The sequence below is a fragment of the Varroa jacobsoni genome, unplaced genomic scaffold (genome assembly GCF_002532875.2).
Source record: "Varroa jacobsoni isolate VJ856 unplaced genomic scaffold, vjacob_1.0 scaffold_389, whole genome shotgun sequence".
NCBI lineage: Eukaryota > Metazoa > Arthropoda > Arachnida > Mesostigmata > Varroidae > Varroa > Varroa jacobsoni.
Genome location: NW_019213291.1, coordinates 189,571 through 201,468, shown reverse-complemented (window position 1 = coordinate 201,468; position 11,898 = coordinate 189,571). Strand labels below are relative to the sequence as shown.

The 11,898-nt window shown below is 38.3% G+C and overlaps 1 protein-coding gene across 8 annotated transcripts in view; it reads left to right on the top strand.

Moving 5' to 3' along the window:
* LOC111259959 (receptor expression-enhancing protein 3-B) overlaps positions 1 to 11,176 on the top strand; it is a 27,126-nt gene extending 15,950 nt beyond the window's left edge. For 4 of the 8 annotated variants that reach the window (XR_002679959.2, XR_002679957.2, XR_002679961.2 and 1 more), the window contains 2 exons: positions 7,479 to 7,990; positions 9,308 to 9,446. Coding sequence is in view for 3 of the 8 variants with exons in the window: in XM_022832371.2 (XP_022688106.1) it covers positions 9,308 to 9,462 (155 nt within the window). In the remaining 5 variants the exon portion in view is untranslated. Of the gene's footprint in view, positions 1 to 7,478; positions 7,991 to 9,307 lie in introns of all 8 variants that reach the window. The other 4 variants (XM_022832370.2, XM_022832372.2, XR_002679960.2 and 1 more) reach the window with 3 other exon arrangements.
* Positions 11,177 to 11,898: the final 722 nt, after the last annotated feature.

Genomic DNA, 11,898 nt, shown 5'->3' with positions numbered 1-11,898 from the left:
ATATGGGTATTGTAAACGTATTATTGATTAGGCCCTTTCAACGCTAACGAGAGAGCATTTTGCGCATGCTCGTGTTGACTACTTATTGCAACTTGTTGGTGGAAGCTAAATTTCTATTCCATCTATCACTGGCGAAAACTATGTAATTCCTAACAAAGATACCACTGAAAATGTCTAAATAAGTTTTACTGTGCCAACCATAAAATACGCGCTCCAAATGTAATAATCATCAACGTATTTTTGGATTCCCCAATATATATATATATATATGCATTACAAATATTTCAAATTACCGTCGAATACGTTTGAAAGCGCTCTTATCATATTGGTTCTGGTAAATGTCATAAATGATTAACGAAAAAACTACACTATCACTAAATAACAGGGCATTCGCGTTGTATGAAATAGATTCACAGGCTTTACTAAGTTTTTACAATCAGTAGATGGAAGAACCTCACCTATAAAACAGAAAAAAGTCTTTTTAATCCGGAAACTTCTTTGATACACAGGCCTCTCTAATGGCGCCTGGGAAGTTAGTGCTTTATATTGTTTGAAACGGATCAGTTTTGTCGTTTTAACTCAGTCAACCAGCTCAGTCAATTCGCTTTCCTGATCTTCCTTTATTAATGATACAGAAAAAAATCTACTTCTACTTCGGCCAGCTGTATGTGGGCAAAATTCTGCTTCTGATCTTTCGTTGCTATTTACTATATCATCATCGCCCTCAGTTCTCCGTGTCTATCGCCGCCGGATTCGTGGGGTGCCACGCCTGAGAACAATGGACGGCCCGGCGATCGCTCCCTATAGCAGTTACGATAGTAGCGGTCGGGCCGGCGTAGTCTTTACTGCCGCTGGCAGTTTATTGGCTAGCGGCTCCGGCCCACCTACTTAACGTTCGGACCGATGTGGGCGGTTTCGGGTGATTACTTTAGCGTCCGTCGGATAGATGAGGGAAAGGGAACCAGAAAAGATGACCTGAATGACAAACACGATGTACCAATTGAACAGTAACGCGGGAGAACATTGAAGAGACCACAAAAGGCTGACATTATTACAATTTGTCCGATATAGAAATGGGAAGTCATGTGTTATAGAGCATTTTGTCCTACGTAAATGAATCGATGTTGTAAATGTGACAGACTGTTAACAGACTGCGGCAAAATGGCTCGGGTAGATGCTAACCATAGTAGACTGCGAGGGAGACAAAGAAAGCCTTCTTTCTTGAAATACTGACTACAACCCAACTGAAGTTTTTGTAATTGCCAGTTGATCTATACATGACAGACGAGAGCCAGGGCGCTGTTTCATTGGTAATGGATCAGCTTTCGATGATCGCAAATCACGCGCCGTCGATCAGCCCCGGTTGTCTGCGATCAGCAGGAACAGAATCATTTGCCCGGGGAGAAAAAGCTGTCGACGACGCCTCCGTCTTGCCTTAGTTTTCGAAACCGGTGTCCGTTTACGAATATTTTAACATGGAGCATCAATATGATACGTCTGCAATAACAGACGACTGAAGTGACATAGAAATCACTGGCTTGCATATGTGGTATGTGTGTGCAGGGGGCCTACACAAGCCGTTATTCTGCACTTGTGGTCAGTTCATAAACTAATCGTAGGTAAAATAGCACTGTCAGTAAGCCTTATCTGATCTGTGGGCCTGTGGGTAGATGCATTATATAAATAGCTTGTATCAAGTAAGCTTTTTTAGAATGAATTAGATCTGATTACAGTGATAAAAGCCATATGTGCTTCCGTTTAGCTGTTTTGCTCAGAATGAAGAACTATTAGTTGTTTGCGGTTATCTAGATTTTGTTGTTCTTCTTTTATTTTTATACCAGGTTGTCGTCTCCTATGCCAACCGTTAGGGCTGTGGCTTTTCGAGTACTTATTACGGGTCTGATTTAATGATCTTTAGGCAGTCGCCAGAAGTTTGCTCGATGTTAAAATAATGTTGTCGGCATATCGCCTAATAGTGGTTTAGGTGCAAGGACGCGTTCGCAATATTAGCCAAAGCCAAACACATTCCTTTTCCCATCTATTCCTTTCTACAGAACTACAATGCAATAATGTTATTATTTCGTCGTACTATAATTGTAAAGCAACACGTAACCATAGAGGCCCAATGCTTTGACTAAATAAACAGGTAATGATACCAACAAGGTATTAGTTTCCCACATCCCATTCGTAAAAGGTAGGAACATTAAAAAACTTTCAATGCTTTTCGATACATTGCACCTCACTCTGTAACATGAAGGCGTTTCGACATTTTGTAGTGAACATTTATTATTACCGTACCTTATCTGTCTCTTTTCGTTCTTTTGTCCAGAGTACTAATCGTTTTTCCCTGCATACATGCGTCGTTGAACGCGTATTATTTTGTATAAACTAACACTAATGAGAATCTGCGTCCAACGCAGATGAAAGGATCGGGGCTTCCTTTACCGTGCGTAACCGCATAGATTCCTTAGAAGCATCTACATTATCATTGACATGACGCTACACGGATGAGTGGCTCTCTCCCTTAGTGGTCAACCTATTAATAGCAATAGCCCATCGACATTCGATACAAATCTGGAGGAGTGGGTAACACTTTCTTTTCATGCAGTGGCCATTTTGGATGTTTTTGTATAGCGATAAAGCACGATTCCGGATTTAAATTATCATAGATAAATAGATTAGTAAAGCCTTCTTTACAGATATGTGTTGTCGATAGAAAATTAATTATGTACGGTTACCATGCGAAACGATGTAAAACATCATATGGCTGAACCAAACTATACGTGTCGGCAAAAAATTGCTAATTGTTCCCGCTTGATTCTGTGCATAACTGGTCAATTTGAAAATTTTGATTGCCTGTTCCAAAGGCCGTTTCTATTTTTGATTTGCTGTTCGTTTCCGATGCATCTTTAAAGTACATTTTGTCTGCTATTTGCTTGTTTGTCTGAGTAAAGCGTTTTTGGAGATATCTGTCAATCCGACTCTATAATCGGGCTCAATAAAACATCGACGTTTCTCTTCGCTTTTCGTGTGAGTACGAGCCGCCAACTATTGCTCGTTAGAGCAAAGTCGAATAGTTACCTCGGAAGGTCCAAGCACTGAAGTGAGCTGCGGTCAAGAAAATACAGTGAGCTAAGATCTCCGTCTATTTGCTAGCTAAGTACAGGTGTCACGCAGCGCTTGTGACGAATGACATTGTCGGCGCTGCTCGGAAGTACAATTCAGGATGGAAGTTTTGGTTCTTTCAGATAACATTAATGGCGTCATTATGACAGTTTTGTATGTTGGCTGATAAAGGTAAGGAAGAAGGTAGCACATATACTAGCCGCGTCTTGCGTGGTTAACATTTTTGTTTCGGTTGATGCTTATGATTTCGGTAGTTTCAGAATTTCCGCTGTTTAGGCTATAAATATGGAGGGCAAAGTTTATAGATAGTCATCACCAATAGAGAAAAATGTTCCAAGCTCACACTTATTCAAGTTGCATGTGAACGGTTTTCGTAAATTCCTAAAGCGAGTTACTAATATGAATATATATATATATATATATAAAAAAAAATATATATATATATATATTTTTTTTTTTTTTATTAAATCAAGTATTTTTCTGTAATTGCTAGTTGATCCTTGGCGGCCGCATTGACTGGCCTTGATATTATGTACATACCTACCCCATTGGATGATTAAGGATGTTCAAATCAGGTTGACGGTAAGGTCGACAAGGCACGTTCAATCGTCGATCGTTTATATTTGCTATCTCCAAGCAGCATTTAATTAAATGCCGTATAAAAGGCCCAAAAGAAATGATTTAAGCGAATGACACCAGAGCTGACCATCGTTACGATGCTTGCCAACAGTGCTTATTACTGATGAAATGAAGCTCTCAATCACGTGCAACGATAAAAAATTTACTCACTTCATAATTGTTGTCTAAACAGTCGAACTATGTCGTTGGAATTTTGTTTCTGATGAAGATTTTAAAGTAAATTATTCGATTCAATCACTGAACTGCGCAACATAGTCGAACAAATGGTAAGAGTGGCTTATCCACTGAAGACCCACTGCTGTCGGTCAGTTTGGCTGCATGATAATGGTTCGTTCTTCCAATTTATGACTATATAAAGATAATAATAAATACTGTGCTGCAGCTAAATTGGCGGGCAGCGATGTCAAAATTTTTCTCCAACCTGTAGTTATGGTGATCGGTTATCAGTACGAACTATGTAGGACAATTTCGTTTGCCATTCAGTGGTGCTAATAAACTGTGCTGCTTGCATAGAGAAAGTGGATATTTTGCGGTTATTTTTGTGATATGTAGATGAATTCGGGTATTTGTTCCTTTGTTATAGCAACTTGTTTGGCAGGGAATCGCCATTTTTGTGTACTAGCTATCTTTCTAGTTCTTAGTTTGTTGACTAGTGACAAGTATATCGTCTTAGTTTTGTTTGTCACAAAATTTTGCATAGACTTCGGATCCCGAAGAAGAAACCAGTTTTCCAAATCTTCTAAAATACATTGTCATTATTCGCAGGACCAAAAAGCTTTCGAAACAGCTCTTTATGAGTATAACGCGCGTGTGAAGAAATCCATAACTAAGTGTATCACCTAAAAGCGGCTTTCAGCTGAAGAAGTGCACACCATTTATCATCTCGAGATCAACAACGATTGCCTTAAGTCATGTTCGAAGCATGATTATTAAATAGATTGACATCTAGATCAAAGTGTAGATCTCTTAGCCATAATCTTTATTTTGATTTGCCGCCTTAGCTTTTTTGCATCGGCAAAAAGGCGGTGTCGCGAATTCACCGTTTTCTAGACATATTCATTTTTCAAGTCTACAGCCTCTTTCAAGCCTCAAGGTACAATTTAGTGATTCTAACAAATATATGACAATGATCTTCGTTTTAAAAGAATATGAAAAAGCAAACGGTAAACGGTTTTGACTTTTCATCGTAGCATGAAAACCTAACTGCTAATACCTTTAGACAGAGTGGTGCGAAATTTAACTACATAGTAAAACTCTTATATGATCCGTTCTTATTAGCTTTACAAGTATTGCTTAAACTACCCCATTTGTGAATCTCCGCTGTCCTTTAGAGTACTAGGACAATCATTTTTATTGCTTAAAAAGGCCACATTTTTAGCAGCTTCTCATATATATAAAACTTACGTATCTTTGCCAGCAGTTCACGGGTCGCCGGGAGCAGCGACAGCGAAAATTTTGGTCCACTCTGTAAGCCTTTTGTCCTAAAATTTCATTAGCAGAAAATAGGAAACTAATAAACAAAAAAACAGCATTATCCTCTTAATTATTTGGTAATGTATTGTCCGCGCATATATTCATAGCTGTCGACCTAGATTAGTCCATTCAGTGTTCACTTTGTTTATATGATCATATCAACGGTAAATGATATCGAAGGGCGATTGCTCTGTTTCACTAAAATTTATTAAATCTACGGAGCCGTTGGCAACATTAGTTTGTCTCATATTCTAGATCGGCACCCATCTAAGCCATCCACTTCGCGAATAATAGTGAACATCTCTTCCTGTAGTAAGTGATACGGTTGTGCTAAGAACTCTGGCATATAACGGTATGTTATGATAAAATTAAAGTGTTATGTATAGAATTCGAACAAAGTTCATGTCCATCTCGATATGTCAAAATAAATTGTACTACGCCAATTACGAAAAATTTTTGAAGCATCGGATTATAACGAACACAAACATTTTGGAGCAGACGTGTATCGCACTTCGCCATGTTATGACTACGAAAGTGTTCTTATTCTAGAAACAGAACACGCTATGCCGTTTATGAAACGGTTGTTTGAAAAGGAGGTTTGTTTTTACGCTGTATCCATTGCAAAGATTTTAGGCTTGCAGCTTTATGCCTTCGCTTAGTTTCGGCTTCTGGGTACCATCTGATTGATACTGGTGGTTCTTTTGGGCGACTTCTAATACAGGCCTAGATTAGGACAAAACCTTTATCTTATTTCGGCAATATTTTATATACAGACCACAACTCACTGTAAATACAAATCGATTCTAATCACTTCTGTTCTACTAATATATTGTTGCTGGAAACTGTCAGGGATGGAAGAACTTTTTAAAACGCAAAAGCGACCCCTAATAATGTTCAGTTTTCGAATGTTCTATTAGACGTGACCTAGTGTGCTTGTATTGCTATATGTATTATTATAAGGTCACTTAAGTCATAGACGGTAGTTTATCATCGATTCCAGACAAGCAGATAGGTAGCCTTGAAGCTAATCAATTTTTCATTGAAAGAAAGACAACTTAATTTTTGCATCCTTTTCTGTTAGCTAAAAACTGACAGATTAGCTCAAAGGTGTCAATATTATGCACCTGATAAAACGGTTGCTAGAAACCATCTTCTTATCACCCCACCCAGGCACTATCTTGGCGTCACTGCAGATACAGCTTTTACAAGAAATGTTATAATCATCTCCGACGTATATTTATTCAGTATTAGAAGAACATATAAAAACTAAATTTAGAAGATTCTTATCCAGTCGGGCGTCTTCGGTAAACAAGCGGTCTTACAGAATATTCGGTAAGAAGTGTACAGGTAGCAAGTCACTTCTTTGTTCTTGTATTGTAATTATTTGATTGTTCGTGATACTTCCAACCTTTTTTCTGAAAACCACATTTGCCGACTGATCTCAGGGATAGGTGGGATGGTCCAGGTGAGAGAGCATCTGTTTGGGGCTGGCTGCCTCAGGCAATGTTTAACTGAACGTAGAACTCAAACATTCATACATGAAAGCTGAAGTGTTCAATTTTTAGGAGTAGCAGCCTTAAGATCCCAGATCCGCCAGTTAAAAGAGTAAAAATTCAAGCGGAAAAGTGGTAAAACTTAGTGAAGGAGCTGAAAAAAATCTATATATACTCGTTATCTATTAAACTGTAATGTCAGCTGAAATGAAGTTTTAGAAAGTGGAAATTTTGCATGCTTCTTTTGTGATTCACGTAAGAATTTACTAAAGAAATTTTTTTTGCCAGGTGCCTCGAGAAGTGCAAAGGCATCCGAAAAATATTATGCCATTGTCGAACACCTATAAGACCTGACCAGTAGCATTCAGAAACCGAAAGAATAGATACAAACACACATTTGTTTTTCAACGAAGAAGAATAAAAACGACTGATATCTACACAACCATCCAATTTATGTTGGGACAGACTATTTAGATGAGACCGCCTTATGGAGATCCGTGGTTGTTCAAGCCAATAATATTTCCTGTACACACTCTTGTTTATTGTATGACGCCGACAGCTATTTTTAATAGTCCAAAAAAACACCCCAAAAACACTATGATTTGACTGAATTCACCTTTTCATCAGAGATGACTAACCGACATTTAATTGATTACAACGAGACATTATTATAATTGAATCATATGAGAATCATCTATCTCTTAATCACTCGTTTGTCGTTCATTTTCTGTTCACTGCTATACGTAGTGCCATCTACACCATCTTTGAATCTGTCGACGTCATTTGAACGGCCTTCACCTAGCCTCGGCCGATCCTACTCGACTTCTTCGGCAGGCGCAACTCAAATTTGGTTATCAAGCTCATCGGCATCCAAATATTCGGTGTTTTTAAACGGGATCGATGCTTCCGCTTCTAGTAGGCCATCTGCAAGTGCAAAAAGACCGCTATCGGCCATTAGTTTAAGACATAACCGTCTAACGCGATATGATACACAGTGAGACACATAAGAGTCAATGAAAACGCTCTGAAGAATGTTGGTGATCAATCTTCATTCTTGGATCATCCGGGCAATTTGTCTCTTAGGAGGGCTGCGATACTCTTGGACTTCCTTTGCAAACGGTTGTATTTGTAATTTTGTGATGACTTGCGACGAACTCCCACACCTTACAAAGTCAACCGCTGAAATACTGTCGAAATGACAATTGTGGGTGAAGGACAACAAAAGCCGCGGACTCTTCGGGAAAAGTACCATGGCCAGAGTAAGCATACGATTCCGGTTCTGGTTGGAACGAAAGGTGTAATTTAACCCGGGATCAGGTCCCACTAAGCACCCCACCAGCGTCAGCATGAGACGAACCTTAAGCTTAAAGTGTTCTCTGATGGTTAACATCATCCCCTTCGTTCATATCCAGTCCATATGAGTGAATCGTTACACTAATTGTTCCTTAACAAACCTCTATATACTAACTATATAATTAGCTTAATTGTGCTGTACTAATGGTTTAGAAAATCAGTGATATAATGACTATATCACATGGGCATACTTCTACTCTGACGAGATGGATTTTAGTGAGTGTATCGAGACAAAGCGTGTTATTATGGTAAATAGGATTATACATGTACCGCCCTTCTTCAGCCAATGGAAGATGTTAGTTAACAGGTATAATAAACCGATAAACTTTAGGTGCTGCTAAGTACTTCTACAAGTAGATGTTTTACATTGACTTCAGCCCCATGTCCCCCTAGGTATTTAGCTATAACATAGGTTTGCGGTTTTGCCATTGTTAGCGTATGACAAATACTAGAAAAAATGAGCAGTACCGTTATGTTGAAGGCTGATTATTTCAGCACGGAATAATAATGTATAGCTGGACGGCGTAACCTAGACTATTAGAAAAATCTGTGTTACCGCTCCCGATGCTTTGAATCGTTTGCAACGTACTTTCAGCAGCATAACTTGGTAATGAGGAAAGTTGGCTAAGAAGACGAACTGAGTAGACCTTTATTATTATTACAATGATGTAACGGACCACTTTGAAAAACTGGGCAGCTATTATTTGTCTGCTGCGACAATGGCGATCGTATCGTCAAGCGCTCGCAGGTCACAATACGCAACCGTGTTTATGACTAATTGAAAATTCGTATTCGTCTATAGAGACAACCATAAACCGCCGGCCGTTAAATCTAGACATTTCAGGTTTTACTTATTCCAGTCATATCGATCTTGATGTATTAGCTGCGAATATGTATGTACTCATACATCCAATTATCACTAGAACAATAGTATCTCCGTCGTGCGGCATTTGGGTGTTCTTTGAAAGTAAAATCATTCATCCCCTGCTTTGGATTGCCTACCAGCGTGATGCCCGACTATTATCACTGACATCCTAACAGCAATCATCTTATTTAGAAATATTTACAAACCGCGCCTGTATACAAAGTGTGTTTTCAGCCTGTGCTGCTTGTCGGAACTACTTTCCGATACAGCTGCGACGACATAATATGGTGTTGAATTAACTGTCAAAGGTACGTGTTTGTGTTCGCTTTTTTCCGGTAAATTTTCCTTTGTTCTCCAGGGGTTACTCGCCGCCGTGGCCAAGATGACGTAGACTGGAAGCCGTTTCCCATGGTTCCCGAGAGAGAAGTAAAGAGACATAAGAGAATAGTAGCTGGAGAATCTTCAATTACTACACGGGCAGCCGCCAAAGCCTCGAGAGATTGTCGGAAATAGAAACGTAATTGGACGACACCCTTGGACGGAACGGTAAATCTTCGTAAGCAGGCACCTGTACAATGTAAAGTAGCGTGAGAAAGAGCTGGTTCAACGAAACAGAATCGGATCCGACGAGAAGGTGGACAGCCGCTGTGAATATAAAGTGAATAAGCAATGTGGATTACCTTACATGACCATGATAGGTATATTTTTTTCTGAGAAGCTTTCAGACGACCTGAGGCTACATATGACAGTAGTTTGGGAGGTAACAGAATCATATTTCGGACAGTGAACTTTTTTCAGAACGCTCTGTGATTAAAAAACAGACTTAAATCTTCAATAAAACTATTTCATGAAATACATTCATTACTGCCTTTCTCTGTCGTTATACCCGCTAAAGCAAAGCATACTTGGTGCAACAGATTTATGAAATTTTTTTCCTTAAGTGCTTTTTACAGTGAGTGTATTTGCAAGTGAGGGTATATGCACGAGCAAATATGACATCCGTCCGAATGTTATTTTAGCTTAGACGACTGCAACCAATACATTATATCATTGGACTATTCAACAATTTTAAGGACGCAATAGTATATTTATCATCAGTTTACCTGATTTCTGATGAATACCTGACAGCTGGTGTGATATGGAAGGAGCGAGATTAAACGTTTCCTCTTTTTACGGGAAATTTACTCAAGCTTGTCTATCCCGAGATACTTTTAAAGGGATCGTCATCGTCTGAATTATTAATGCAACGTCAGTAGAAATAGAAGGATTTTTAAGATGTCAAACGTAACAACTTTGTCTAAGTTTTGAGGTAATAACTTATTCGAATATCGCATGCAGTTTGTTGATTCGCTCGTTAAAGATTCGTTCATTGTTTTATCCGGCAATGCCATAAACAAAATTTGAGACCTATACATATTTTTGTGTTAATAATACGGCTGTATGTGTTGTGCACTAAGGTAACTAACGTGATGCGGCTGCACGCCGTTGAACTGGGAGCAGTGGTAGCGTGTTATGCAGTACTTAGTATGAAGTCGTTCGAGAGATGGTGTTGCACGGCGATTTTAATGAGAGTAATGCTACAACGCTCACTGATTCTGGAGTGCCATAGCGGCCCACAAAGTGCATGCGAAACATACTGAGGTGAAGCGTCGAAAACCGATGGCTCGTTCATCGAGCAAAAGAAGTTCGTCAAAGCTCGACGCATCTTTGCATTACGATATAGACTAATACAGAATTCAGTCTGACAAAAAAGCAGACTGCGTTTGCTGCACCACTGATAGAAAGGCAGGAAAGAAGAAAATACAAGATATGTACAAATACATATTTTAATGCGATTTAATCGACGGAGGAGTATTTTGCGATTTTAATGATCTGATATATATATATATATACATACGGTAGCTATAGTACACGTACGACATAAGTGCCTCTATAGAATTTCGTTTGTACTGAACATGTATACATGTGAATTCATATTAAAGAAATGGAATGAGTCTATTGAATTGTAATGTGAGGATAAAAAAAACAACGTATGAAGAGTATATCTACAAAAACGCGTATTGTTATTTATTTGTATAATAGGACGCAAGCTTCTTTATATGTAATTTTTATGCGCAAAATTTTTCATTAGATGAGCAAAGTCGCATAGATCAAACGATTGTATTATTAGGACGGCGAAAATTTTCACTGAATAAAGTTTGAGAACCTATCCGCCATCCAAACACAAGTATATTCACAAAGTTCATCGTTTTAGGGTAAAACGAGCATCGAAGAAGCCGAAGATATATTATTTTTTATATAGATAAGCATATATATGTATATGTATGCATACGGAAGCTTAGAGGATAAATCTTTGTAAGTAATCCTTTGTTTAGCGTAGTATTGGGTATATATATGTACTATCAAAACTAAACTTTTCGAACTTAGTCACAACAAAAAAATATTTAAAATGTGCCTACTGTTCCAATTCAGTAAGATACATTTATTTTTATTTCGATTCCGGTAATCATGTTTTCCAGAAATGAATGATGCATAATATAATTTAGCAAGTATATATTTCACAAGCTTGTTCGTTTAAAATAGGATGTCTAGATTATTCGTTTGATTAGGATTGAAGTTGTCGACATTTGACTTAACACAATAATTTCCTGGCCTTGCAAGCGTCCCTGCCAGTACGTTATTTTACGGTGGTTAAAATTCCTTGACACTGGGCCAATGGACTGCTGATGTTAGACACAAATATTGTAAAAAAAATCTCAAATTGAGATTTAATCTACTAAAGGGGCAAGTTAAAAATATCAATTATCAAACTTTTTAACCAAGATACAACGTTAGTTTCACATTGAAGAAGCACCGAATAACGTCCTTTTTGATTTTCATTTACAGAATAATCACCACTAAATGTTTGCAAATTGCTCTAGGCGTGTTGCCTATTTTGACAATGGATTA